Source organism: Rhinolophus sinicus, linkage group LG13 (assembly GCF_036562045.2).
Source record: "Rhinolophus sinicus isolate RSC01 linkage group LG13, ASM3656204v1, whole genome shotgun sequence".
Taxonomy (NCBI): Eukaryota; Metazoa; Chordata; class Mammalia; order Chiroptera; family Rhinolophidae; genus Rhinolophus; species Rhinolophus sinicus.
Window position 1 is genome coordinate 17,838,631 of NC_133762.1, and position 27,998 is coordinate 17,866,628.

The 27,998-nt window shown below is 58.3% G+C and overlaps 2 protein-coding genes across 5 annotated transcripts in view; one reads left to right on the forward strand and one right to left on the reverse strand.

Moving 5' to 3' along the window:
• Positions 1 to 2: 2 nt before the first annotated feature.
• On the reverse strand, positions 3 to 27,971 carry LSM14B (LSM family member 14B). Of its 4 annotated transcripts, XM_074318223.1 has the most exons (12): positions 27,855 to 27,967; positions 12,413 to 12,532; positions 10,550 to 11,978; positions 8,750 to 8,913; positions 7,760 to 7,889; positions 6,837 to 6,953; positions 4,678 to 4,845; positions 4,405 to 4,482; positions 4,080 to 4,241; positions 3,624 to 3,774; positions 1,771 to 1,956; positions 3 to 1,136 (listed from the first exon to the last, which is right to left on the reverse strand). In XM_074318223.1, exons 3-11 carry the CDS (start codon positions 10,674 to 10,676, stop codon positions 1,785 to 1,787), a joined length of 1,269 nt encoding a protein of 422 aa, XP_074174324.1. In that variant the 5' UTR covers positions 10,677 to 11,978; positions 12,413 to 12,532; positions 27,855 to 27,967; the 3' UTR covers positions 3 to 1,136; positions 1,771 to 1,784. The 4 variants fall into 4 exon arrangements, with proteins under 4 accessions (XP_074174324.1, XP_074174326.1, XP_074174325.1 ...); XM_074318225.1 differs by lacking the exon at positions 6,837 to 6,953 and having other exon boundaries at positions 27,855 to 27,969; XM_074318224.1 differs by lacking the exon at positions 4,405 to 4,482 and having other exon boundaries at positions 27,855 to 27,969.
• TAF4 (TATA-box binding protein associated factor 4) overlaps positions 26,446 to 27,998 on the forward strand; it is a 62,667-nt gene continuing 61,114 nt past the window's right edge. Inside the window, 3 exon segments of the mRNA XM_074318206.1 lie at positions 26,446 to 26,752; positions 26,834 to 27,103; positions 27,106 to 27,681. Of these exon segments, the coding sequence (XP_074174307.1) occupies positions 26,530 to 26,752; positions 26,834 to 27,103; positions 27,106 to 27,681 (1,069 nt within the window). The 5' untranslated portion in view covers positions 26,446 to 26,529.

The following is a 27,998-nucleotide window of genomic DNA, read 5'->3' on the forward strand; positions in this document are numbered from 1 at the left end:
GCGAGTTTTAAAGGTTTGCATGTTTATTTATAATTACAATTTACATTATTCCAACATAGTGGCCTCATTGCTACGTTCTAACTCTTAGCCATTACTCCTACAAAAATAAACCCAAGCTCTTACAGTAACTTAATGCGGAACCAAAACCTTTACATCTACTTAAGGGGGGTTAGTTACGAAGGTGCTTATGTTCAACACATGCCCTGTCAAGCAGGGACGCATGCTCATACTAAAGGTCTGACCCCTTTACTCATGCAACAAATTTATGTTCCCCACCCTCCCCTCCACCCACCTTTTAAACAAAAAACACAGAACTATTTACAATTCAGAGAAGATAATGCTCTTGGTCAACCGACCTTACAAAAAAGACTGGCTCATTTCCAAGTGGATGAGACACGAACAATGTTGGCCCGGCTTCCCACACGGACTGGCCCAGGCTGGGCTGGCTGGGACAGCAGAGAGGACAGGGACACGGGGGGGTTTGTCCTGGGCTTCCACCCCAACCCCCTTTCCTATGGAAGCCAGGCTTAGCAACCAACAGCTAGCTCGTGTGCAGGACCCCTTCCCACTTCAAGAGTCCCCCCCTTCCGCCCTGCCAGCCCCCAAACTTGATACCACCACTCTGGACATCAGGTTGTCTGGTCTGCTTGTACAACATGATCTGTGGTCGCCCCACTTCCCCTGCCCCAGGCCCATGCTCTGGGTGCTGGCCCTGCCTAGCTCCTGGGACCTCACCACTGGCAGTGGGGGTGCCAGGCCAGCAGCACCAGGGGCCATTTGGGTGACAGAGCTTTGCCTGGCTGCCAAATGAGATTTGGTTCCACTGTAAAACTCAAAGCTGTCCAAAAAGTCACAAAGTGAGGATCAAGCTGTCACTTTAGAAACCTTTTTGCAAAATACCAAAACCTTAGACTGCACAACTGAGGAGGAAAGATCGAGACACCCTGGAGAGGTTATCCATAAATACCTCCCCCAAAACAAGTGGTTCTAACGCAGGCCACGTCCAATTTCCGTGAAGTCCAGAACAAAAGGATGAGAATTTTCCAAATTCGGTAAACAAAGGGACCCATCATCTCCCCGGTTAGTGCAGTGTCTTCCCTCGCCTCACACAGCTGTGTGCTGCTGCTCCGGCAGGCCTGTGGGAGGAGGACACCAGGTGAGCGACTCGGCCACTGGGAGGCAGCTCCCCAGCATGAGCCAGGCACCGCCTGGGATGAAGACCACGAGGGGCTCAGCCTCCCCCACCCGTCAGACCAAGGCTTCCCAGACCTGCCTATTAACCCACAGTGAAAACCGCCTTTGGACACAGGATGGGACAGCTCCAGCCCCCACCCACCTGGCTGGAGCAGGTCAGCACCATAACCCGTTCACCACCTACACCCTAAGGGCTGGGCATGCAAGTCACCCAGGACCTGGTTGAAAATGCAGGCTCCGAGCCGAGTCAGCTCACAGCTGGGCTGTGCCGAGACCCTGGCTTGCAACAAGCTCTTTGCTGACCCCGAGTAACAAGCACCCAGCCCTCTGTCACCTGGGCCCCTCCCCAGAGATGCAGATTCCATTGGCTCTGGGTCTCGCTGTCCCCAAAGAGCCCCCTGGGTGACTCAGAGGGTCAAGGCCCTTCGTTTGGCCTGGAACTTCGAGATGTCTCTTCTTACTGGAAGCCAGAGCCAGCCCACTGCCCAGCCCTAAGCGCTTCCTGAAGAGGCTCCTACCGAGGTCCTCCCGTCCCAACGGCCTCCCCCACCGGGCCCGGAAGGTTCCCTCACTCACCGTCGGCTGCTTCCTTACACCCTGCCAGTCCCAGCTCTGTGGGACGTCGGGTTGCGCCGGGTTGTACCGCTGCCCCGGCCCCCTCGCAATCCCCCCCGGAAACCACGGCCACGAAGAAACCTTCCTGACACCCCGAAAGTCTCCGTGTTGAGCTTCCTCTCCTCAGCCCACGTGGTCCGCCTGGAACTGATCAAGACAAGGGGTGTGAAACTGCCCGCAGGGGCGCCCCAGAGGAAAGACAGATGGTCACTGTTACTGGAGCCATGGGGGCGACCCAACCAGGCCGCTGCAGCCCGAGACCCAGCACTACAGGTGCTCCCGGCTGCATTTCCAGCCAGGCCTATTCCTCCCTGCACTGGGCTGCTCGGTACAAAACTCTCTGGTCTTTGTCACCTACAATGAGCACGACACGCGTGTGCTCTGAAGGAAGCCTCCACTGCTTGCCAGGCCCAAGGCGCGCACAGGCTCCGAGACCTGGAGCAGGTCCCCGACCGCTCTGAATAAGCTCCTACTAGATGAGGAGGTTGGGTTACATGTGACAAGGCCCCCCAGAATACGCTTATGCCCCTTGGGGTGGGGACACAGCACCAGCACTCTACACTGTCCCAACATCCTTTGTGCTACCTGAATACACAGCCATTATCCCTATACCCACAGCGAGGACCCCGTGTGCTTGCAGACAGCTCACACACAACACCCCCAGACCCCTCACTGAAAGACACAGCCACTGTGCCCTCCAGCTTTCAGACTAGGCCAACGACAGGGACGTCACCGGCTTTCACATCTGGCCAGCAAACCCCACGAGCTCCACTTCAACCTGGTTCAGAAGCCAAGCTCCCCACCCCTATTCTGAGACACCTGAACCACCATGGGTGGACGTGAAGCCCTTCTCACATGAAACCCAGTGAAGCTTCAGATGGCGTCACTCCTCAGCACCCACCCCACCAGCTCGCAGTGCAGCACTTGAGATAAAAGCCAGGCATCCCCAGGACTTTTGAACCCTGAGGGCACCCCCCCACCTCAGCTCCTCCCTGGCCTGCCGGCTCTGCGCCAGCCACATGGGCCCCGACGCGGCCACCCTACCCAGCCCAGAAAGGCTGCTTTTACTTTATGCACAGGCCGGGAGACCTCAGCATGCGAGCAGGTCATTCCCACCACACCCCTCGCCGCCCCCCCCCCGCCCCCACTGCTTGGTTTTCCCCAGTGCATTTTCACCGTACGTATGTGCATTTTCCCATCACCTACTTCCCCTGCCAGAACATCTAACTGTGGGAAGGTCAGAACCTCCTTGTTTGGTTTCTGCGGTCTCTGGTGCCGAGCAGTGGGCCTGGCACTCCACCTGCAATGGATGTTTCTCCACCCCGCCTGTTCTGTAGACTCCTTCCACCTCGGTCTAGCTTGCTCATGGCCAACACCTGAGCACCAGCTGCTGGGTGCTAAAAACACAGCCTGTGACAGGGTTCCCAGCAATCAGGTGAAAACACACTAGGACACAACACACTGCCTCAGGCAGCAAGGGCCTCAGGCCACCAGCGTCAGCTAACGGATAAGTCACTCAGCTGGGGGGGAGAGGGGGGACTGAACCTGCCGTGATGGAGGAGCAGACCAGCCAAGAGGGAAGTAGGGGCTGGACTTCGGGCAGACCCCTCAGGGGCCTGTGACTGCCAGGGCTCCCCATGCTGCCACCAACTACCACTGCTGGCACCGTGACTGCAAGAACGCGAGCAGGCCCCTAAGAGAGCTGCCCTGAACCTGAGGCGGCACGTCGGTCTTCGGGAGCGCGTGCCCGCCTGCGCGTGCTGACAGAGTGCCTCCCAGCAGCGCACGAGGCCTCACCACCCCCAGCCTCCAACCTGCTCTTGAGCTCAGAGGAGATGTTGTCAAAGAAGGACTTGGACTTGTCATAGTAGCAGTTGGGCCCCAGGTGGTCCTCCTCAGCAGGAGCCGCGTCACTCGGGGTCACCACTGCCGGGTCCTTCTCGTCCCCTTTCTCCGCTTTGTCATCTGCACGGAGAAGCACACCCAGAGCTGCTGGGAAGCAGCCAATCACTCACCACCACCCTCAGGCCTCAGCCACGCTGCCCAGAGTGCTTTGTGCTAAGTGGCCTGTCCTCCTAGCTCCGACCTGCTGGCCCTGTCCGGCCAGGCTGCCGTCCACTCTGCATGTTTCAGTGGGTCCTCAGGTGGCACCCCCCACGCACCGGTCACCAGCTCAACCCCACTGTCTCAATCCCAGCTGTCTTTCCTTGACCCGCTCTACGGATACTCCTTGGGGGGGAGGAGCGTGAGCTTCCTGCAACGACGCAGACCTTTAAAATTCAGCTTCTTCTTAAATTCTTTGTCCAGCTCCTCACGGTTGAACTGGGCGTTTGCGCTCTCAAAATCGAAGTCGCCTTCAAACTTGATCGTGTTCTCCTTGACATGAGTTGGGCGGCTTTGCCCTCTGGAGCGGTTCCTTGTTCGTCTGTTCCCTGTGGAGAAACGAGTCCGGCTGGTCAGCCACCACCCAACGTTACTGAGGCACACATGACAAAGAGGACAGAGCACCCGCAAGCAGCCCCACGGAGAAGCGGGCAGGGCAGGCGGAGCACCTGGGTGGCTCGGGCCCTGGGCTCAGGTGGCAGCGGCTGTTACCTGATCTCCTCCTCTGGGGCCTTCTGTTCTCGTCGTTCACCTGCCCTTGAGCTTGCACAGTGGCCGGCTGAGCTACATCTAAAGCGCAAAAGGGAAGAGTGAGGCAAGCGCCTGCGAGAGCATAAGCCAAAGCCGGAAGCGGGCAGCACCTCCCCGGGCCATGCGGCAGGGGCCTGCCCTGCAAAAGCACGTGGTGCTCAGGGTGGGGGGCGTAGTTATTTCCAGAAAAGCTGAGAATAGGGAGCACACTCCGGGGGCCACGCGTCTCAGTACCGCTAGCGGTCTTGCTGCTCGGTGGGGCCGGGCGCCCGTTCAGCTGCATCCCCACCGTGCCCTTGCCGGGGAACAGCTTTTTGGTATTCAGGTTATCCAGAGAGCCAGTCTGGACAGCCTGCTCCACCATGGGGCTCTTGCCGACTGGGACGGATGGAAAACCAGCTCCTGAGTTGGGAAGAGGAGGAGGATTGGAGGAAAGCCAAAAGAAGAAAACGTCACACCCCCCCTCCAGACACTTCTGTCATGGCTGGCGTGCCAGACAAGAGAAAGGCAACCACCTAGAGGTCCTACCAAACCCAGGCAAAGCCCCCTCAGGGGCCACCCCTCTGCACCCAGTCTGCCAGCAACACGGCACAGCCAGCTTAGCCCAGAAGCCAAGCCCCAGGCTCCCTGTGTCAGGGAACCCCAAGGAGGTGAAAAACACCCAGGCACAAATGAGCACCTCACAGGCGGTTTAGAAATAGCTTTCCAAAACCACCTGAGGAGCTTGATGGTTCTGAGATGGCTGGTGAACGCTCACTCTAAGAATGTTTTGTGCTGGGCCACGCTGGGTGACAACCACGCAGCCTGAGTTTGTCCAGAAAATGCAGTGGTCAGCCTTTGAAATTAAAATCTAGAATACTATCATGTTCGCTTAAGGCTTAACAACGCCAAAAAAGATGACACAGTAAGAATGGATGACAGAGAAGTAACAGCCTGCACTCCTCGAGAGTCAAGCTCATCACAGAAACAAAAGCCTCCAGCTGCTGCTGGTGACGGGGCTGCATTCCCAGCCCTGAGCACAGGAGGTAACTGCTCAGACACGGCGCTCCCCAGACAGTCCTCTAAAGCAAGGAGGAGAGAGGTACGTGCATCCCACACACGCCATCCCCTCACCCACCTTGCTCCTGCATCTGTGGCCAGTGTTTAAATGGGGCCATGTGGGACTGGGTGGAGGTGACACAGAAGATGAGTTACCCCTAACTACGGGGTAACTAATTTGAGAAGGATGACCCTACACGAGTGAACAGCAGGTATTTCACCTTTTCCCCCACATGAGACAGAAACTAGAGAAATTCCTGTGGCAAATGCGTTGTAACCAGCTCTAGCTACTCCCAGGGCCGACTGGGACAGCCTCCATCCATCTGACACCGTAAGGGTCCTCTACGACGGGCACTGACCCAGGCCACTTTCTCTGGCCTGTCACCCCACTCGGTATGGACTTCCCTGAGTGACACGGCTCGGGATGGCTTCCTGCTCACACTGGAACTGCACGGGGCAAGAATCAGGCTTGTCCTTTTTGTAACGCCAGAGCAGTTAAAACCATCTTGCCCTATGAGTTTTATGTTCACGGTACTAAGAAAAACACACTTGTATAATTTTCAGGTGGGGAGAAGGCCTTACTACTTCTGTGAGTGGAATACACTGGCACTCGTGCAGGACAGACGACGACACGTGCAAAGTGACAGACCCACAGTAGTTGTGCCAGAATGAAAGCCCGGCTATTATCCTGAACCCAGTCTCTCCAATGGTGAGAGCAGCGCTCTACCTCCAACAGTCACACATGCGCATTTCAGACCCCCAGTAAAATGAGAACCACGGCAGGAAAGGCGAAGAAACCGCGCAGGCGCCGCCCCGCAGCGGACAGGTGGGGCACACGAGCATTAAGACGCCAGTCATCGGGCCCACACTGTTCACCTGCCAACAGCTCGGGCCAGGCGCTCGTTTCAAACAGCTTCATTTTACAAAGACACATGAGGGCCCCTATTTTGATGAGTGAGGGGCGTGCCATGGGTCCCACGCGGCCTGAGTCGTTCAGGGGTGTTCCCCTGCAGTCTTCCCCGCAATCTGGACCCCAGTTAAGACCAGCAGAAAGCCCAGGAAACGGCCTTCTTGTGCACAGGGCAGTTTCCCACAAGTGGCAATCGCAGGACAGCTCAGAACAGGCCCTGGACCCAGGGAGAGTGGACGAAATGTTTCCCCAGTTCTTGCTAATCCTCCTTGGAAACTGGAGTTAGTCAGTTAGCACTATGTGCTGAACCAGAGAGAAACCGCTTCACTGACCCACAGGCTTAGCAAAGCAACTGCTACAGCTACTATCACTCTGGTCTACTGGTTACCCCTCGCTCTTAGCAAGGCTTGCAAGACAGCATGCAGTTCTCCGAGCCTGCTGTTACCCTTGGAAGTGAGCTGGTGTGGCTCTGAGCACGTGTCAGGCTCTGAGACGGGCTGTGGAGATGGAGAGGAGCTAGGGCTGGAGGCTGCGGCCGAGGCTGGCGGGCTTACCAGCTTCTCTAAAAGAAGAGAAAGGAGAAAAGAGCAAAAAGAAAGGGTACAGATAAGTAATGAGAAACTTGTCTTGTGTCCAGCCAGCTCGGAAAGAGCCAAGCGTCTCTTGCAGGACACTTGGCTCCCACAAACCTATTCTAGAAACACAGGGAGAGACTGAGAAGGGCACCGCACACTAGGAGCAGCCAGCAAGACAACCTGACTTTCAGAAACAAGTGACCCACAGAACCATCTAGGGCCGGATCACACCCATTGCTTGGAGCAGGAGCAAGGGCGGGGGAGGCCTGCCAACTCTGGTTTGACTGCATCGCAAAGCTCCGGCCGGGGCCAGGTGGACCTTCTCTCCACATGTGTGGGAGAGTCTCAGTCCAGGCTTAGTCAACCTGGGGAAACCGAATTTTTGAGCGAGGCACTGACAGCAAAACGGTACACGACATATCACGTGGGCGTCGTATTTAACTTGTGTTTATGGGCTTACAAAAGTGCAGGCAGTTACAACTCATCTGTAATTACACCTGTCAGTCATCACGTCTTTGCAGCAGACGTCCCATGACTTCCACCCAGACCTAGGCTGACATTCGATGAATAGATTAGATTCACCTGTTCCAAAACGCAGACTGCTGCCTTTTTATTTTCAACCGAGTAGTAATAAGACAGACGTTCTGACTAGTTGAAGCTGCACTGAATAATGTACTAAGTGTGCCCTGTAAGCTGAACGTGACAAAAACAGCGTCCCCCCAAAAGGACCTGTGGCTCCGCTCCCTGGAGGTCACAGCATGGGCCGTTTCCCAGGTAGAAACAGGTTACTCACCCAGACCCAAGGAAGCTGCGTACTGCTGGCTCAGCAGGGAGCTGGCGGCCAGCTGGCTGTAGGGCGGCACTCCTCTGAAGGGGCTGTAAGGCACGTGTGGCTGGAAGGAAGAGGCCGAGCCCAGGGAAGACTGAGCAAGGAGACACAGAGGTGAGAGCAGCGTAAGGCGCTCCTGTCGCCCTGCCTGGGGGGCACTGTTCAGGCAGGGAAAGCAGCCTGGTCTGCCAGCCTGCGTTCCTGGAGGCTTGGGCTGCGCTCAGGGGTGACTTTCAAGATGGTGTTGCGAAGTGAAAGCTGCCTTTCCCCCCCAGCTTCACCTGGCCAGGGAATTCCCACATGAATTTCTTCTAAGTCAATTAACCCCTCCAATGGTCCCCACTGCCTGGCATCAGGTAGTCCAGGCTCTGCAGAGGACAAAATGCTATCCTTGGCTTGGCCCTGCCCCCAACACGCAGTGTGGCTGGTGAACTCTCTCCAGGTCCCCAGGCATCCACCTTTCCCTGCCCGGTGGCCCAGACCACACCCACCGAGCAGGCCCACAGTCCCACAGCCTTCTGCACAAGAGCCAGTGAGTACCTAATTCACAAGCCTCTGGTACCTGAGGTCAATATACCAAACAGCAGGCAAACCCTGAGTCCCACAGCAATGCAATGCAACGTGGACTGTGCAGGGAGCCAAGTCCTGTCCCGCTGCGAGCATCTTAGCCACTCCCACCACGCCACTGGGGCTTGGGACCAGAAACTAAGGACAAACACAATTCCCAGCACCCCCTCTCCCTGCCCCTGCCCCTCTCACTCTCCTGCACACACTACTGCACGCTACGGGAATTAAGACTTTCCACAGCAACAACAACAGACCAGATCAAACTAAACCACTTTTCACGAAAAGGCTATTCCTTGAGTTGAGTTCTCTGGCCAAAGAATGACACCAAGATGCATCCGAAACCCAGAATCTCAGAAATGTGCCCAAGGAGTGGGGCCACGTACTCACCTGAACGATGGCAGGATCCTGAGGGAGTGCATGCTGCGCTTTCGGAGGCTCGCAGACCGTAATATCTTTGATATCACTTCCCCGGAAGATGATGTACTCGTAAATCTCCTCTCTCGGAGGCGCAGGCCTATCTGTGGGGCGATCTTCAGTACCAAAGGACCTCACTTAGGAGTGAGAAAAACACAGTAAGTGTCCTCCTCAGCCAAGTGCACTCAGTCCTGTGGCTCCCGAGCTTTCCAAACACGGGGCAAGTGGCCCCTGCCCTGGGTGCCATCCATAGCCCAGCACCGCTTTCCATGTTTCGGCAATTACTCCACACACACCCCCCTCAGATTTTCAAGGGACAATACCAACAAGACCCCAGTTGGCAAAGCGCCAAAAAGTTCTAGGTCACAAAGACAACAAGGAACGAGCCCAAGGCCTGGCGTTCTCATGAAGCTCTACGTTCTCAGGCGTGAACACAGAAGACACGCTGCCCGGGGCAGGCCACGTTTGCTCACGTCTGACTTAGCAGATTAAAACCCCAACAGCTGCTTTTTGACCCAGACCCCCAACACATCACCACTGAGGAGACACATCACCCAGAGGAGTCCCTTTCCTTCAGAGAGAAGCCAGGAGGTTGAGTGTGGTCCCCACCCTGTACCCACAACCAGCCCGGGAGGAGCCCTTACAGAACAATGGGAGAACTTTGACCCCCACCACCAGCTTCTCCGGCTGCGGAGGGGCTCCTTGGGGTATTAATTCCTCCCAGAGGGTTCAAGAAGCCCAACGGATCTTCTCCTTAGATCTCTGGGGTGGAGCTGGGCTCGAAGCAGCTTGTATCTAATCTACACACAACTCTTGCTGAGGATCAGGAACTACTATGGGCCTCAGTTTCCCCAACTGGGATCTCAGGTCAAATGCAGTCAAGTGCCAAGAGACCCATCAAACAAACAGTCCGTCTGTAGACCTGGCTGCATGCAGCACTTCGAAGACGCAGGGGAAGGACACTCGCCATCTTTCCTGAAGGATGAAGACAAAGAAACTTTGGGGCCCCCTCCTGCCTCAACAAGCTCAGAAAAGATTCTGGGCTCCTCTGGAACCGCAGCACAGCCATCTTTCTCCAAGTCTCCAAGGGGCTTCAGAGTGCTTACTTACCTGTGCCTACAGGGAGGGATCTGCCACAAAAGGGTAAACCCAGATGCAATATCTGGCTTAGGATGGGCAAGCGCTTTAAACCGGGGCACCTAGCTGCCGACCGATGCGTCTATCCTGGCAGGAAGTTCCATTAAAACGTGGTATTTGTTCAGGCTCGAGGCCCCAGCTGCTTAATAGATTCCAGAAGGGCTTGCAGGAGGTGGGTTTTCTCACCCCCAGCCTTCTGGGCAGGCCCCGGGGAGACTCGGGCCCCTCGCCCCGCCCCGCGGGTTCTCTGCGCCAGCTGCCCCTCGGGCAGGTGGGGAGGAAGCAGCCCAACGATCCCGACCCCCACCTGCAGAGGTGGGCTACGCGGTGGAGGGGGCGGCGCCGCGGAGCTGGACCCTCCCCCACCACCCACCCCACCCCGGGCCTGGGCGGGCCCGTCGCAAACAATAACGCCGGGGCCGGGGAGACCTTTGTGCAGGCCGGGGGCGCCCCGGGGGGCGGGGGAGCCCGGGAGTGGGGGACAGCGGGGAGCGCCCCGGGGGCAGGGGTGCCTGGGGGTGGGAGCCCGCAAGGGGTCCTGGGGGGCGGCGCGGAGACCGGGGAGTCGTGGGGGTGGAGCCAGACTGTTGGCTGGCGGGGGCCGGGCGGTTGGCGCGGCCGCGGCGGGGCCGCTACCTTTGGCGAGCGCCACGGTGGAGTTGTCCGTGTCGATGGTGTACAGGATGCCCTCGTAGCGGATCTGCGCCTTGGAGATGAGGCTTATCTTGCTGCCCAGGTACGGGGTGCCCGACGAGCCGCTCATGGCGACGGCCGCCCGGCCTTGCCCGCTCGCCTCCGCGCGGTCGCCTCGCTGTCTGCTCTGCTGCCACCGAGCTCCTCCGCCGCCTCTGCCTCGGTGCCGCCTCACCACCGCCCGAGGGGCCCGCGCGGAAACCAGCAAGCAAGCGGCGGCGCGCGGCGGGGGTCTCGCAGAGAAGCGCGGGGGAGGAGGGGCCGCAGCAGCCACATCCGGGGCCTCGCGTCGCTACGCCCCGCCCCCGCACGCTCGCTTTGCATTGGCTGGTCTCTCTGGCCTCCCTTTAAATATGGCCGCGCTGCCGGCCTAGGGGCGGGCCCGCACTCGGCGCCTGCGCGGCGAGCGCGCCAGCCCCGACAGGTTCTCCCCGGCTTTCCGCCCCTCCTCCTCGGCCGGCTCCCGGCGGGCCCCGCGCGGAGTGGGAGCACGAGACCGGGGGGGCGGGCCTGGGGGAGGGGTGGGAACAGGGCTGGGCGGAGCGCGGGTGAGCAGGGCGGGGGCGTGGGGACGGCAGGGAGGGGACAGAGGGGCGGAGTGGGTGGATGAGCTGGGGGGAAGGTCGGCCGGGATGGAGCGCGCGTGCGTGGGGGCGGAGCGCTAGGCCTCGCCCGCCGCGCGTGCCGGCCGGGCCGCAACCTGGTGCTGCGAGCTTGCAGACGTGACCCCACACCCCCGTCTCGGGTTTCCTTCTGCAGAAACACGCCGGGGCGGCTTTTTCTGTCCTGGCTCGGAAGGTCTACTGCCCGGGGTGCGCCCCGACCTTCCCCTTCCCCAGCTCCGGGCTGGGGTTCATGCCCGCGCGGCGAAGGTGGGGGGATCCCTGCTGCGCGAGGTGGAGGCGGGAGCCGGGCCCGGGGGTTGAGGCCGGGGGCGGGGGCGCTGGAGGGTCCCTGCCGGGGACTGACGGCGGGGCCGCCCTGCGGGCGCGGGGCGTAGTAGTGTCACAGCTGCGGGTAACGAGCGCTTCCGGCGCGTCAGCTACTAAATATAACCAGCTGAGCGCCTCTTCGCCTTTCATCTGCCCCTCCCCCGAGCCTGCGGCGGCGTCCGCGTCCCCTGAAATAAAGCCACCAGGCCACCAGGCCTCAGAGCCCCGCCCGACCCGGCCTCCTGCCGCCTCGCCCGCTGGCCCAGAGGCCTGGCTGGGCCTGGTTTCCATGAAGCGAAAACGGGCCGCCCCCCACGTGGCTCAGACGCGGTCTTCCCCGCTCAGCGCTCAGCTCCGTTAACGGTTATGCGTGTGCCCTTGCTTTTTGTCCCCCTCTCCCTCCCAACTGTGCTCATCAGATCAGGGACCACTCTTGGGTCCTGAAAAAAACCATCGTGGGTGGTGATTAGTATTTCGTAACAATGAAACAGTAAGATAGAAACTATCAGAGAGCCTCCCACATAGGACAGTATTGCTTTGTGAAGCGGCTATGATGTATAGTTAAGGGGATGCTTGGTCAAGATGTGAAATGTATTTCTTACCCCTGAGTGCTAGACAAAAAAGGGAAACCCCTGCAGAGAAGTTGCCTCCAAGCAGGTAGGCGCCTGACTCCCCATTTCCAGAGGAGGAAGCACATGGCAGTAAAGGGGAGCAGGCAAGTTGCAGACGCGGCAGGCTCTTGCCCTCTGTGAATGCACCCACCCTGGGTCCCACCCGGCAACATCCGCTGAGAAGAGAACAGTAACGGGTTTGAGAAAAGGGAGAATTAGAAGGGAAAATGGATAAGTCTTCAAATTTATGTGCTAAGATTTACCTGTAAGTTCCAGATCTGCTTCTTGGCTCCTGGAAAGGTGCTGATGAGCAGGGGCAGCCCAGCCACAGAGTCAGCCCAGCCGAGGTAAGAGAGGTTTCCTGGGACGGGCGCATCCTGCCCCTAGAAGTGAGAAGGGACTCTCCCTCAGCACAGCACAACCTTCCCCGGGGGTGCACCTGTCTGGAGTAGGTGCTGCCCCAGGTCTCCGGGGCACCTCAGCAACTGTCTGGTCTGGTGGTCCCCTTGCGCAGCTTACATCCCCCCTGCCCCCCCACTTTCCAGGTCCAGAACATGACTTGCCCAAGGTCACAGATTCCATGCCTCACACCTCCAGCTGTGTGAGCCACAGCTTCTGTGCGTGTGTTGGGGGTGTGGCTGCATTCTTCACTAATAGGAACTGATTCTATCTTGGAAAAGGGAGCTGGATCCCGAGCCCACGACCAGGGTAGGGTGCTGTTCCCTACCTTTGAGAGCTTGCCAGGCTCCTGGGTGTGCAGCTGGGCACTTCCCTGAAGACCTTAGCCATGGGCAAATACCCAGGCAGGGCAGAGGCTAAAAATACACACGCTGCACAGGTCCCGGAATGCCAGCCCTGCCATTCGTTCCTCCGTGTCCGTGGAGGGTGCTTGCGGAAGGTCTGACAAGGGGAGTTGTACAGGGACCTAAACCTGGCCCAGGAGCCAGTTGACGTGGTGTGTTCTCCAGACGGGAGCACACCCATCCAGTCCCTCCACCTTAAATAGCTCTTCATAACGCCCACCCACTCGTTGATCACCAAGCCTTAGACTACTGGGCAGAGGGGTGTAGAGACGAGCTGGGAAGCTGGAAGACTCCCTGCCTCGGTTTCTCCATTTGCCAGATAGAGATTTTTTTTTTTAATTTTTTTTAAGGAGGGCACAGCTCACAGTGGCCCAGGTGGGGATCGAACCGACAACCTTGGTGTTGTTAGCACCACGCTCTAGCCAGCTGAGCTAAGCGGCCACCCCAATGGAGATTATATTAATAGCTCCCTTGCCCATCTCACTGGTGGTTGTGAGGATCCTGGAACACAGTGCCTGGAAAGGGCTTAGAAAGGGGCAGGGCCACACAGGAGACCTGGTGTGCAGAGGGGAAAACAGAGGCAGTTAGCGAAGTTTCCAGTGCAACCATGGAACACTTACAAAGCGCCTGCTATGTGTGTGGAGGAGAATAAAGCCGTCCCTAATAAAAGCAGTTGTGACTGTGGGCACTGGACCGTGCTCTGGGTTCTATCACCAGTCTAGCTGAGGTCACATGGCCAGCGTTCTGTGGCAGGTGAGGGGCACCTTGCCACAGAAAACCATTTGTGACTAATGTGTCACTGAGGGAGAATGCCCCGCATGCCACTGATTCCACAGGTGTCATCGCTTAGTGGGCGCAAAGCAGAATAGGTGAGTTGATTCAAAATGTTAATGATAGGTAGGTGTTCCACGATACAGCAAAAGTCAGTGGTCTAAAGCATGGGACGGCACCAATGAGGTGGGACATCGCTTGTCCCCTCCTGTCCTTCAGGACGTTGTGCAGGGCGGGGCAGCCCTCGCCCACCTGCAGAGAGCGAGCAGCCCATGGAGCTGGGGGATTACAGTGATCAGGGCTGGCTTTGAAGATGTCACTTACTAGGGGGTGGTCAGGCAGGAAAAGGGCCTGGAGACCCAGGGAGGGTGAGTTCAGGGCTCCTGACCCATGCGTGTGGTCCTGAGGTGAAGACAGGAAGGAGGGCACAGCCAGGAATTTCCCCAGGTCTGACCTGCTCTTGACTCCTGCTGAAATCCGTCTCCTCCTGCCCAGAGTCCTGCAGGTTTATACACCTTCACACCCCCTCCCCTCCTCTGCCTTCCCATTGACCCCTTCTGTGCATGTCTGTCTCTTCCTTCTCCCCCTCCTCTTTCCTACCTCTTCCCCTCCCCTTTCCTCCTGTCTTCACCTCCAACCCTGTGCCATGTGTCCCTGGGCATGTCCTTCCTCTGCTCTGCCACACAGTGGGACTGCTGGCAGTGCCACCCAGCTTCTGGGGCAGGGTGCCGTTGGCAACAGCGATGGGGCAGGCCAGCAGCTCAGGCTGCCTCCAACCTGCCCCCACCACCCTAAGAGCTGCTCCACCGCTGGCCTCGGCTTCTAGCACGGAGCCCCCACCTGGACCTTGCCTCTTGGCAGTTCCCGAGAGGAGAAGGGACAGGGTGACAGAAGTCACCAAGGCCACAGGAAATGGGACCTAGGAAGTGGGCCAGGGTATATTCCCCTGAGCACACTGCCCATGTGCTTGGGGTTGTTTCTATTTATCAATAAAACGTAGTTCTAAATACCGAGTGGTGATTCGGATCATTCATAGCGGCGTATGCCCTGACGGAAGACTCTGGGTGCTGCTCATGGCAGACCTCAGCGGCACAGGCAACGAAGGAGCCTCCTGAGCCCCTGTGTGGAGTGACAGGCAGGCGCGACACACAGGCCCTCAGACGTCAGCATGGCGGTCACCTGGGGCCTAGTGGCCAGCAGGGGCCTGGGGTACATTCCACACAGGTGCATTCCATTTGCGCCCACTCATGACCTGAGCACTTCTGTGCATGTGTCTGTCACGCTGGAACCCATTGATCACGCTCCTACGTACGGGTACGGGCCCTGCTCTGTGCAGCCCGTGTCTGCCTGGCCGTGCCCTCTCCCCAGTCCCGGGAAGTGCGATGCTGCACCTGCAATCCGGGTCGCAGGGCTGGGACCTGCACACTGCCTCACAGCACTCGGCCTGGGCACAGGCCAGCTGCAGCGTCGCTCTCCGGGGCCCAGATGCAGGCTGCAGCTGGACTTGGGCGAAGGGAGCAGCGAGTTGACAGGTGCTCTCCTGTTGTATTCCATCCTTTCTTGACCCGTGCACGGGACGCGGGTGTGTCCTGGGGAGTGGCCATGGGAGCTCATAGGATTCGAACTCCAAGGCTGGGCACTCGTCCTCGCGCCCGCCTGACAGTACACGAGCCCTGGCCTGACAGAACCACAGCCCCAAGATGAAGTCACGGAAATAAAGAACTGGTGGCGGAGGCCGGGAGAGACGTCCAGGCTTCCCAAAGCCTGTCCTTACCTGACAGTGCTCCGAGAGCTGGCCTGAGGGCCCCTATCTGTGCGCTGAGACATTCTCCCACCCCACAGCGGCTGCCATACGCAGATGGCAAGCGTCCTGCCAGGCACGTGGCACTTGCACTCGTGTCAAGGTCCAACTTGTTAACACCATACATGTTCTCTTCTGTGGCTGCCTGAAACACCCTGAATGCAAAGGCTGCATCAAGGCGCCGAGCAGCAAGGGACATGTGCATCAGGAGACCGTGGGCACCCAGGCGGGCCCTTGCTGTGATGCCCACAACAGGGGCCAGTGTGTGCGCAGGCGGAGAAGAGGGTTCCACTGCAGGAAGATCGGTTCTCAGCCCAGGGCCGCTGCCAGTTTTCTAGCAGCTGGTTGGGGACGATGGTGCCTGACACACATTGGCTGTGGCTCGTCCTGTTCACACAAGCAATCGCAGACGCGCGTGATCACAGCGGAACACAAGAAATACATCTGCCTCGGGACTCCAGGTTCGCGGCAGGGTTTTCACAAACGGTCTTCACCCCTGATTGCAGCCCCTCGGGCGAGCACGCCCGCGTCTGAGCGCCTTCCACTGGGCTGCGCTGAAACGCGTGCCTTAGTCATTGATTTGTCTGTTTAAAACCTTATTGAGGTAGTACTTACAAGCCATAATACTCACCCATTTAAAGTGGACAGTCAGTGTTTAGTATATTCACAGGGTTGTGCAACCATCCCCAGTATGTAATTCCAGGACATTTCCTCGTCCCCAAAACCCCGTACCCAGTAACAGTCACTCCCCTCCCCCTCCCATGAGACCTAGGCCTTTGGATTTGCCTGTACTGGACATTCCACATCCGATAGAATCCTACACTATGGGCGCTTCTATCTGGCCGCTTTCACTCAGCACACATTCAGAGATGTTTTAAGGCTCACCCACATCTCAGCACGTCTCAGTACCTCATCTCTTTTGATGGCTGTGGAATATTCCACTGTGGGGTGTTGCTTATGTTTTCATCAGTTGATGGACATTCGGGTTTTCAGCTGCTATGAACATTTGTGTACAGGCTTTGTGTGGACGTGTGTCTTTGTTTCTCCCGGGTGCATAGATACGTGGGAGCAGAATTGTTCACTCACCTGGTAATCCTGTTTAACCTTGTGAGAAACTGCCAGCCTGTGATCTAAAGTGGCTGCAGTACTTTATGTCCCCACAGTGACGTGAGGTGGAGCCCAGTCCCGGTTCGATGTTATCTGGGGACAGGGCGTCCCGTGCTGGTCCTCCGTTGCGGAGTGAGAGTCGTTTCCCAGCTCACATGAGCAGCTCGCACCAGGTGTCCACTCGCTCTGTCCGCAGTTGCCCAAGGGACAGAACTCTCTGCTCAAGTGAGCAGGGCCGATAGAGGTTGCTTTAATGACCAGTGTTGGGAGGGCACTGGTGACCCCTCCTGGGAAAAGCTGCAGCGGGGTGGGGTTGCCATGCTCGCCCGCCTTTCATCCTAGCCAGTCATGGGGAACACTGGAACTCAGCCCGGAACCCCAGACCCTGCATCTCCAATCTTCAGGTCTCTTGTTACCATCCCTGCCTGATACGTGCAGACCACACATTGTGCTTCTGAGTGGAAAAACAAGGCCCATGCAGCAAACACCACCGTGAAGAAAGCACTCAAATGAAAAATACCAGCAGTTGGAACTCATGATTGTCGTGTGTGCTGGGTCTTGTGCTAAGCAGTTCACACGTTTGATGTTCACAGCGGCACTGGAGCAGGCCCCATGATCATCCCGTTTCATAGACAGGAGACTGAGGACCAGGACAGTTCAGGGACAGGCCCACTGTCCCAGCAGAGCCGGGGTGCAGCCCCCGCTAGGGAAGCTGTGGTCCCCAGCATGCTCTTATGCTTCCTCCACAAATATTTGCTGGGTGAATAAATGAACCCTCCCTGGCCATCCCACCTGTCATCACACAAAGGCCAAGCGGGAGGGCGGGAGGCTGGTTCCTCCAGGAAGCAGATGCTGGGACAGTGAGGATACAAACGGTTTATGGAGGGTAACGTGTGTGAGTGGAAAGGAAGTCAGATTGGGCTGGGAGCTGTGAGGCCGACATGCAAACCTGACGACGGCTGTGTGTGCCCAACGGGAGCTCCAGAGGAAAGAGTGTTCAGGGGATGAGTCCCACGCTGGGCAGAAATGGCCAGGCCCTAGTACCCCGCTTTGCTCAGTCACTGGCTGGGGCCACCCTGTGAAAGGCACTACCTCAGTGAAATCTAAGGCTCTGATGGTCACAGGCTGTCATTTAGCGTGCTGTCACAGTTGGACAGCAGGTCCCTTTTGAAAGAGAGATCTGTGTGGCCACAGTCCACGCCTTGTACCCGCAGGTTCTCTCCCCACACGTGGGGGCTCCTGCAGGGGTGGCCCAGCCTCTCTTCCTGGAGGGAGACTCAGGAGAGGGGGAGGCCAGTGAGCCCCGTCGCTGCAGCTGGTCCCCTCCTCCTCCATTTTGCAGCCTACACCCCAGCTCAGCTGTCACCTCTTTAGGTTTTGGGGGCCTACGTAGGGGTGTGACCCACGCCGTCATTGCTTTGGGGTCTGAGCCCCTGGTTACTGCTCCTCCTCTGGCGGGGCAGCTGCACTGTCCACTCACGGTCACAGGCATGCAGGGGCACCCTGGTGCCAAGAGGGCCCCGAGCCCCCTCAGAACTCGGCCCCACAGGTACCCCTCCCCTTTCTTGGCGGCACAAGCGGGCTGGACCTTGCAGCCCTACTCCTCCAGTATCGGCCCAGCTCTGCTGTGACTCAACTCTGGGTACTGGCCAAGTGTCCTGGAGAGGGTGTGAGGTCAGCGTCCTGAGAGGCACCTGCAGTCTCTTGAGGGCGAGCATGCTACATCATGTCCCCAGGAGGGCAGAGCCTGCTCTTGATGGTGAGTGCTGGGCCATGTTTGCTTGCTCAGAGGGTTCAAAGGCATCTAAGGAATCACACTGCATGCACGCATTCAGGTCCCACTCCCGGGGGGGTCCCAGGGCTCCCAACCAGGGCCCTGACGTTGGCCTAACAGTCCTGCCTCAGCTGAACAGTCAACCTTGATATTCAGAGGCTGTGGCTCTCTAATCTGGACTTGAACTTGAGCTGTTTCTGCCCTTCCGCCTGAGATGAGGGCCCCTTTGAAGCTGCTAATGAGACTTGGGGCTCACTCTGTTTTCAATTGTTTGTTAATTGCCCTCAGCTTGTCATTATCGTCTCTGAGTCAATGCAACTTTGTTAACAGCCCTCCAGGCCCATTATCTCCTCCCTCGTGTACTTTCCAAACGTCTGAACCAGTTGGAATCCTGACCCCGGATGGCTGCTGGCTTGTGCCGCCCTCTCCACCGGCGGTCTCGCTGTCACCCAGATCCTTCGCCCAGCTTATCCCCAGGGGTGTTAGCCCCTGGGCCCCGGGCCAGGCTGTGAGTACACCAAGGCCGGGGTCCCCCTTACTGGCCGGGTATTGGTGATTGAGCCAGACCACACACCCACCTTACTGCCTGCTTTCTTGGACCACCCCACTCCCAGCATTAACTTGTCCGGCCTCCAGGAAGCAGGTGCTGAGGTGGAGCTGGGAATGCAAAGGTTGCTCGAAAAGTCACACCTTCGAGAGGGGAAAAGGAGGCAGCAGGGACCATCGACTGTGACGTGCCAGCCCAGTGGGTAGCTCCAGAGTACACTGCCCATTGGAGGGGTCCCCCGTGGGCAGAAATAGCTGTCCTTGTCTCACCTCCCTGTTCAGCAGTAGCTGGCGTCACCAGAGAAGAGTGTGACCTGTGCTTGAAGGCCCGTGCATCCTGCTCCTGCCAGCTGGGCCTGTCCTTCCCTGGAGGGGATCTGAGCAGTATCTCTGCGTCTGCACGAAGGGATTATCCGTCCCTTCCAGGGAAAGCCCTCACCATTGTCACTGTGCCCCATTCTGTGAAGAGTAACGCCCTCCCTTTGGGAGACAGGCCCGGTCCTGAAACAGGAGCCCCCGGTGCCCAGGGACTGCAGAATGGGCACATCGGCTGCTGGTGTTCCAACCACAGCCCTGCAGCAGTGAGCTTCGACCGTCCTCAAGCCTGGAATACAGGGCAACCTCGCTACTGCTGCGGGGAGGGTCCTGACTCAGGAGAACTTGGTTCCTCCCTCGGTGAGACCCAGAGTCGCCATCTGGCCCAGTAATTCCACTCCAAGGGACATACCCATGAGAAATGAGAACATGCATCCTCACAAAACCGCGGGCACAGATGTCCATAGCAGCACTGTGCCCCCAAATAGAAATGCCCCAAGTGTCCATCAATGGATGAATGCATAACCACAGCGTGATCCAGCCACATGATGGAATATTATTCAGTAACGAAAAGGGATAAAGCACTGACAGGCGCTGCAACGTGGATGGACCTCAGAATCATTATGCTCGGTGGGAGAAGGCAGACGCAAGGGGGCACACAGTGTCCGACACCATTTCTATGCAGTGACCAGCATAGCAAATCCATGGACACAGAAGGGGACAATGAGCGGCTGCTGAAAGGTTTCCTTTGGGGCATGAAATGTTCTGGAATGAGACAGTGGTGATGTTTGCACAACACTGTGAATGTGCCAAATGCTACTGGATTGTTCGCTTTAACGGTTAAAATGGTGAATTTTGTTAGTGAATTTTATCATGATAAAAAAATTATGTCCCCTCCCAAAATAAAACACCGGTGGGGGGAGGAAACGGCATAATGCCACTTCCATAAAGCCCCAAACCGGCTACAGGAATCCACGACATTAGGTGGGTGGTGGTCCCCCTCAGAGTGGGAGGGACTCGAGGGGTCTCTGGGTGGCTGGGCACGCTCTGCTTCTTGATCAGGTGACATGGGTGACGCAGGTGTGTTTAGTCAGTGACAAGTCACTGAGCCCTGCACTTTTTAGTGTGTGTATTTTCCTTGAAGAACAAAGTTAAAAGACGAAAAATTGAGCAGTGCCTCTCTCTTTTAATGATAAAAGAGTAACACATTCATTGAAGACAATTTAGAAATTGCAGAAAAAGTATAAAGGTAAAGGAAAGGGCCGTCAGTGCCCTTCCCGGCCCCTTCATTCCCAGCCCCCGCCCTCCCCCCAGCACCTTGGGGCCCCAGGGCAGGGCCGGTGCTGAGATCTGAAGCTGGTGGAAAGCAGCCCTCTACAGTTGCTGGGGGATACGTTGACTTGGTCCTGGGGACCTGTGAGTCCCCTGGAGGTCTCCAGGCGGTCTGCTTCCTGTTTCTGGTCTTTCCCAAACAACTCAGGTTCACTGTGGAGGGCCAGGGAGTGTCCAGCATCCAGTCAGAAGAGTGGACCTTTATTCATCCCAGAGTGGGGCTCCCTTTCTGCTCTGTAAGCTTTAGAAAAGGGATACATGGGTTCTTGGGGAAGGACGGAAATTTGAAAACCGTTTCGGAACCACACAGCCCATTTTGATAACATCTGAATGTCAGAATGATGTGGGCATGAATTGGGGGAAGGATTTAATCTGTGAGGGGGCCCGCTTTCCCCCCACGCCCACCAAAGATGGGCCTTGCAAGCTAACTTTACCACACTGCACGGGCTACGCACTCTGCCTTCCCAAGGAAAGGGCACATGACTCATTTGGAAGACTCCCCACTTTAGGAATCCTGGGGAGAGAGTGGGAGCACGGAAACCTTTTGTGTTAGAACCGCAGGTCTTCACCTCAGTTGGCGGGAGAATCATCTGAGCAGGCTTTTCAGAATGCAGGCGACCAGGTCCCTTCGAAACCTGGAGACCTGCGACAGAACGCCCAGAGAGGCTCTCTCTCCCCTGGAGGACGCCCTTGAGGAAGAGTCCTGGGTTCAGAGGTGCTGGTGTTATTACACTTCCTAGGCTGGCTGTGGGTACGTGGGTGATTGCTTCCTTCTCAGTTCAAAGATGCAGTGTGATGTGTACACTTTTATGTGCATGTGACACTTGGCATTTAGAGTAAAACGGAAACACACACATCCTCGCATGGTGCCTGCACCTGCACAGGTGTGCGTCAGGTGCACCTGGCCTCTCTGGGAGTCCACGCCACCCCTGCTTGCTGGGCTCTTGCTCCTGAGTCTGGGGTGTCTTCGGCCTCAGTTCCCCAGGGTGGGGGAAGTGTTACGCGGTTTGTGGGGCAGGGTTGGCAACCCAAGGTCCAACTGCTTCGGACACTTTCAAGCAGGGCCAGCCCCACCCCCTTAGGAAGACAGTTATTACATTTTCACCAACACCTTACTGGATAGTTGACCCCTAACGTTTAGGACCTGACAGTTTAGTTGAGGTGCTAAAACCTGCAAGTATAAAGTAGCTTAAGTACATATGTCCATGAGACCACTTCTGAGTACGAATCCAAAAGACCTGAAAGCAGGACCTTGAAGAGGTATTTATTTGCACCCCCATGTTCACTGCAGCATAATTCACAAGTTAAAATGTGGAAGTGGGCACAAGTGTCCATCGACAGATGAACGGATAAACAAAGGGTGATTTACTCACACCAAGGAGTATTGTTTAGCCGTAAAAATGAGGGGAATCCTCAGTGAGAGAAGCCAGCCACAAAAGGACAAAGACCTTGCGATCCCACTGTTGAATTATCTGTTTCTCTGTTTAACTCTGTCCATCTTTGCTTCATGTATTTGGAAGCTGTTATGAAACTCATAACAACTTAGGAGTTTTGTCTTCTTGATAAGTTAACTGTTTTTCATGATGCTGTGTCCCTTTTTATCTTGACAGTACTCTGTGGTGAAGTCTATCTCATCTGGTGTCAATATCATCTCTCCAGCCTTGGTAGGCTTACTATTTGCATGATATACGTTTTTTAAAGTGCCTCTCTTGAAAATAGTACATGGCAGACTCCTGCTTTTCTTTCCTTTCGATGGAGTGCTTTAACATTTAATGATTAATTTGGTGGGATTTAGGTCTATCATCTCTGTTTTAGGTTTGTTCCTTCTCAAATATACTTTTTTGCTTCCTTTTGGATTATCTGAATTTTTTCACCATCGATTTTTGTTTGTTGATTTTTAGCTATACCTCTGTGGTTTTTTTTCTTCTTTTTTGGTGGTTGCTTTAGAGACAATACATCTGAACTATGAAGTGAGCTAGTCTCTGAGCTGCCCTAGTGAAATCCACCCACAATGGCTGTATGTAGCGAGCCATTTTTCAGTCAGCCTAGAGACTGGTGTGACTGAGTCATTCCAGAGTTTGCAGACAGCCATCCCCCATCCCAGAGATCTGGGTCAATTTTGGAGAGGCAGCTGGCCTGGCTCTGGAATTTAGGAGCTGGTATCCTGCTGTTTGAGAGGCTTTGTGGACAGAGGGGCCGGTCAGCCCGGTGTGGCAGCCTGGAAAGAGCAGCTCTGATGTCTGTTGCTTTAAGGTCCGAGCCCTGGGTTTCAGCCCCACTTGGGCTGTTGACTTGACCTTCCCAAGCCTCAGTTCCTGCCTCTGCAACTCAGGCTTGGCTTAGCACGGGGAAGTGCTCAGTGCGTCAGTGTGCTTATTATGGGTGGTCACCCCAGCAGGTTTGAGCATCGTCACTTTCTTGGCAAGGCAGGACAGGGAGGGGACTGCCTGATCAGTGGACTCCACTGCAGACCCATCAAATCACAGGCTAGTGGCTCGTACTCCCGCCTCTCCTGCCCACTTCCTGGGGCACAGGGGCTGGTCAGGCTGATGAGGGCCTTGTGACTTATCGGATAGGTCTTCTCTCCATAGAGGACAAACTGGTCATCTGGTATATTGGGTTGGATAGTGTCCCCCCAAATTCATATCCGACCAGAACCTCAATATGATGTTATTTGGAAATAGGGTCTTTGCACGTCATTTTGGATGTACGGTGGGTCCTAAATCCAATGACTGGTGTCCTCATGAGAGGACAGAGACACAGAGAGAAGCTATGTGACTCGGATAAACGTTGGTTAAGTCCCCATCGTGATAATGCTCTGAAGACCCTAAGAAACGAATGTGTCACTGCTCACAGATCAGTTAGGTGTTCGTGAGCATGTCCCTGGGTGTGGGTCCACGCTTGAACACATCCCGCTGAGCCTGCAGCGCTGCAGGCGGGGGTGGGGAGGTCAGCCAGGTGGATAGGACTCTGGGGCACCGGCCTGGGGCACTAGCCATCTAGATAACTGCGTGTCTTTTTTTTCAAAAAAGTTGTTTCATTATGTAGTATTTCAGGCAGACAACCAAACCATGGGTAACAAACACTGCACGTTTCACACAGCCACAGCGAAGTTGAACTTACTGACTCTGTTTATTCTTATATTTCAGTGAGTGTGTCTGATGCTTTCTCTATTTTATTGAAGACAATAGACTGCTTAATAAGAAGGCCCACGCAGCTGCCGGCCTGGGAAGCTGCCTGTTTGCCCATGGCCTTGCACATCTGCAGTGTGGCAGGTGGCAAGGACGTACTCTTTTGGGTTTTGCTGTTCTTACAGCGAACATTTTTCTGCGCTTAAGCATGGTGTTTATATTTACTCCTTTCTTTCCTGTTTTTCTTTTTACGCTATGTGGGATTTTACTTTCAAGCTCCGGAAGTCAAAACTGCTTGTGGAAACAAGTGAAACCACAGAGATATTCAAAGAAAATGGCCCAAGTCCCCAGGGTGACCAAGGTTGGCAGCGTGTCCCCCACCAGCTTTGAGGGAGGGGAGGAGCCAAGTGGCTTCTGTACTCCTCTTGTTCACTCTCAAAGTGGGCAGTGCTCCGGAGGGCACCAGTACAGCTGCTAACCACCAGTCTGCGGCTCCTACCTTTTCCTGGGGCTGCAGAAGGCCCCCCCAGGGAAGTTGGGATGGCAGGGGGCAGGGCACAGACTCTTAACCTCCCACACTTCCTGCTGGACTGGAGGGTGCCCCAGAGGACTCTGGGGGTGATGTCAGCACAATGCAGGAAGAGGCCTGGTGCAGAGGGGAGGGGCTGTGGAGGGCACCCAAGGACGCCGAGTCCAGCTTTTGGAGGCCCCAGGACTACACTGGGTTGGAGGGGTTCTGGTGGGCCTTCAGGGAGCTCAGGAGTTCACCACTCTGTGGGGAAACAGGAACAGCCTGAGATGGCACCGGTGACCTTTCTTTACTGAGGATTCACGTCATGTAGCAGGGGCGGGCTTAAGAATGGGTCCCCTCCCCCGCAGTCACAGGCCTTGTAGAGGCCTCCGAATCTGCGTTTCACTTCCTAGAGGCATCCAGCGTTCTGCCTGCTAGCACCCCTGATTTCCATCTCAGTGTTTTGATTTCTTTCTGAGTGTAGACTATGGTAGACCCTCTGCGTTTCCTACGACACATGTTGCACGGAGGGCAGAGATAGGTTTGCTGACGCTTTTGTTTGGTCCACTTTAAAATGTTCTAACTAGTTGTCAACATTTAAAGAGTACAAGATCTTACACACAATTCCACATTTCTGCTATTGTTTAAAAACTAGACTACCAGGCCACGCTGCGTACCACGCAAGGGTACGCAGGCTCACAGTCCTCCACCCTAGGGCGCCCTTGAACCCTGGTAGTTCCTTTCCTTTCCTGTCCTCTGGGTGCTAACACTCCACTTATCCTTGGAGGATTTACCTGACACTCTCCCCCGGGGAAGCACTTTTCCTGGGCTCCAGTCCCCACTGCTCTTTGGGAAGCTGGGGAGGGTGACCCAGAAATCAGCCCACGGGTTTGAAAAGCTGCGTGGAGCCCGCACAACAGCCCAGCTGGATGGGCCTTTTGTTTCGGTGGCTGGAGAGGACGTTTACTGCCAACAGTTTCCCTTATTGTGCTGAGGTCTGTGTTACTGGGGCCACAATCCCTTCGGCAGGAGCCTGCGCCTTTGAGCTCCCATTTTGCCCGTGAGGCTTTCCCAAAAAAGGGAGAAGAAATACCACTAGAAATGTCCCAGAACACCATCTTTTGGTGAAACACAAAGAACCAAAAAACAAAACAAACCCAAACGCAGAGAGAATTTTCTCTGAACTCTTTTATAGAGCCGCTCGTAAACATGACTTTGGACGACTTACAGGAAATGAGGAACAGAAAGGCCCTCCAGATCGGACTGCTCCCTATCCAGCTACCGGTCCCGCAGGCGCAGTTGGCTCACCTAATAATTTATAAAAGACACTCGTGTGTGGGAACCGTGAGACCGGATGAAATGACAGTCACTCCGGGGAGGCCTCAGGCTGACTCAGCCGGGGACGGGCCTGGGTCGGGGCGCACAGGTCGTCCCGCCCGCGCCCCGCAGGCTCTGGAGTGGCCCCCGCGCCTGGCCGGCCGCCGCACGCGTCCTGCGCGAGCGCCCGGTGGAGGACCCGGCGCGCGGCTGGAGGCCGCAGGGCAGGCCCGCGTTCGCCCCGCCCCGCCCGGAGCAATGGCGCCGACGCCGGGGCGCCTTCTCACCCTGGACCCCAGCCCCCGCCCTCCACGAGCGCAGGGTCACCGCGGGCAGCGGCCCGGAGGGGCTCCGGGTCCCCGGAGGGGCTCCGTGTCCCCGAAGCACGGCGTCCCCGCTCCCTCGCCCGCTGGGCGCCCAGTCCGCTCCTGTCGGCTCCGGCCGCAGCCATTTTGGAGGCAGCGGAGACAAAGACCGAGACCCCATCGCCGACCCCAGCAGGCCTCGGCCGCGATCCTAGCCCGCCGCGGCCTCCCGCCGTCGACCCCGGGTCCGCCCGGCAGCCCGCACCCCCACAGCCCGCAGAACCCCGGCGCCCACCGCCCGGCCGCTGTGCCCGGACGCCCGCCCGCGCCCCGGCCTCTGCCGCTCGCAGCCATTGGCCGCGCCTTTTAAGCGCGCGCCGCGACCAATGGCGAGGCGCCCGGCGGCCGGGCGGGGGGGCACCGCGGCCAATGACGAAGCGCCGGGCGGCGGGCGGGGGCGCGCCGCCGCGCCTGCGTAATGCGCCGCCGCCGCCTCCCCCGCGCCGGCCGCCCGCGCCCCCGCCCGGCCGCCGCCCCGCCCCGCCCGGCGCGCGCCGCCCCCCGCCCGCCCCGCCGGCCGCCAGCCCGCCCGCCCGCCCGCCCGCGCGGAGCCGCCTCCCCGCCCAGCGCCGGCCGAGCGGCGGCGGCGGCGGGCCGAGGAGGAAAGATGGCGGCGGGCTCGGATCTGCTGGGCGAGGTCTTCTTCAACAGCGAGGTGGACGAGAAAGTGGTGAGCGACCTGGTGGGCTCGCTCGAGTCGCAGCTGGCGGCCAGCGCGGCCCAGCACCACCACCTCGCGCCCCGCGCACCCGCCGGCGCGCTCGGGAACCACGCCGGAGCCGGAGCGGCCGAGGGCGCGCCCGCCGCGGCGCCGGAGCCGCCCCCCGCAGGTAGAGCGCGGCGCGGCCTGAGCGTGGCCGGAAGCCGGCCGGGCCCGCGTCCTCACCGCGCCGCCCCGCTTGTCCCCGCAGGGCCGGCCGCCAAGCTGAGCGCTCTCGAGGCTAGCGCGCCGCCGGGGCCCGGAGCCGGGGCCTGCTCGGGACCGGGGGCCGCGCCCGCGCCCGCCGTCAAGCCCGCCGCCCGCAACGGCCCGCCCGGCGGCCCCGGCGCCGCGCAAACTTTGAATGGGAGCGCCGCGCCGGGGAACTCGCCGCGCGCCGCCGCACCTGCCGCCAGCCTGCTGCTCAACGGGCCCGCCGCCCGCACGCCGCCCCGCCTCGGCGCGCCCGCCGCGCCCGCGCCCCTGCCCCTCACCCCCGCGCCCCCGCGCCCGCCGCGCCCGCTGCCGCCCCGCCGCCGCCGCCGCCCGCCGTCGCCAGCCTGGCCCGGCCGCCCGGTGCCCCGGCGGGCCCCCGGCGGCCGCGCAGAACGGGGCAGCGCCGCACCGCCCCGGTCCCGGCCCCCGCGCCCGCTCCCGCCCCGGCCCCAGCGCCCGCTCCCACCCCGGCGCCCGCCGCCAACAGTCAGCCCGGGCCCGCCGCGCCGCCCGCGCAGGTGGCCAAGGCCGACTCGCCCAAGACCGCGGCGCCACCGGCGCCCCCGCCGCCGCAGACCCTGGCGGCCAGCTGCCCGGCCGGCGCGGGGCCTGGCATGATCCTCGGGCCAACTATGCAAGGGGCGCTGCCCGCCGCCGCCGCCGCCGGCACCCCCACCGGGCTGCCCAAGGGCTCGGCCAGCGCTGTCGCCCAGAGCCTGCCCCGCACGCCCTCGGTCACCACCAGCGGGATCCGGGCCACGCTGACGCCCACCGTCTTGGCCCCTCGTCTGCCACAGCCGCCCCAGAACCCGACCAACATCCAGAACTTTCAGCTGCCCCCAGGTGAGTGACTGCCGCGCGCGTTTGCTGTCCCAGCTGGGAGTCCAGGAAGTTGTAGGGTCTGGCACGGGCCTGTGGGAGTGGAGCTGTAGCCGTGCCCAGGGGCGGGATGTCACCCTGGGTGAGACTGTGTGTTCTTGCACGGGACGTGTCATGTAGCAGCTGGGGTCTCTTACCTGGTGCAGAGGTTGGCTTTAGCTCATGTCCTTGCATTGCAAAGTTTCTGGGCCCGGTGCTCACAGTTCTCTTGTCCTCTGTGGAGTGCAGTGGCAGCAGGCACTCCCGGGACACCTTGCTGGGCTGTACAGGATGGAGAGACA

Coding starts and splice junctions, on each gene's coding strand:
- LSM14B (XM_074318223.1), bottom strand. CDS start 10,676: ATGAGCGGCTCGTCGGGCACCCCGTACCTGGGCAGCAAGATAAGCCTC. Junction 7,890..8,749: donor AGGATCCTGCCATCGTTCAG/GTGAGTACGTGG, acceptor CTCCTTGCTCAG/TCTTCCCTGGGCTCGGCCTC. Junction 1,957..3,623: donor TCCTCTGAGCTCAAGAGCAG/GTTGGAGGCTGG, acceptor TGTCTTGATCAG/TTCCAGGCGGACCACGTGGG.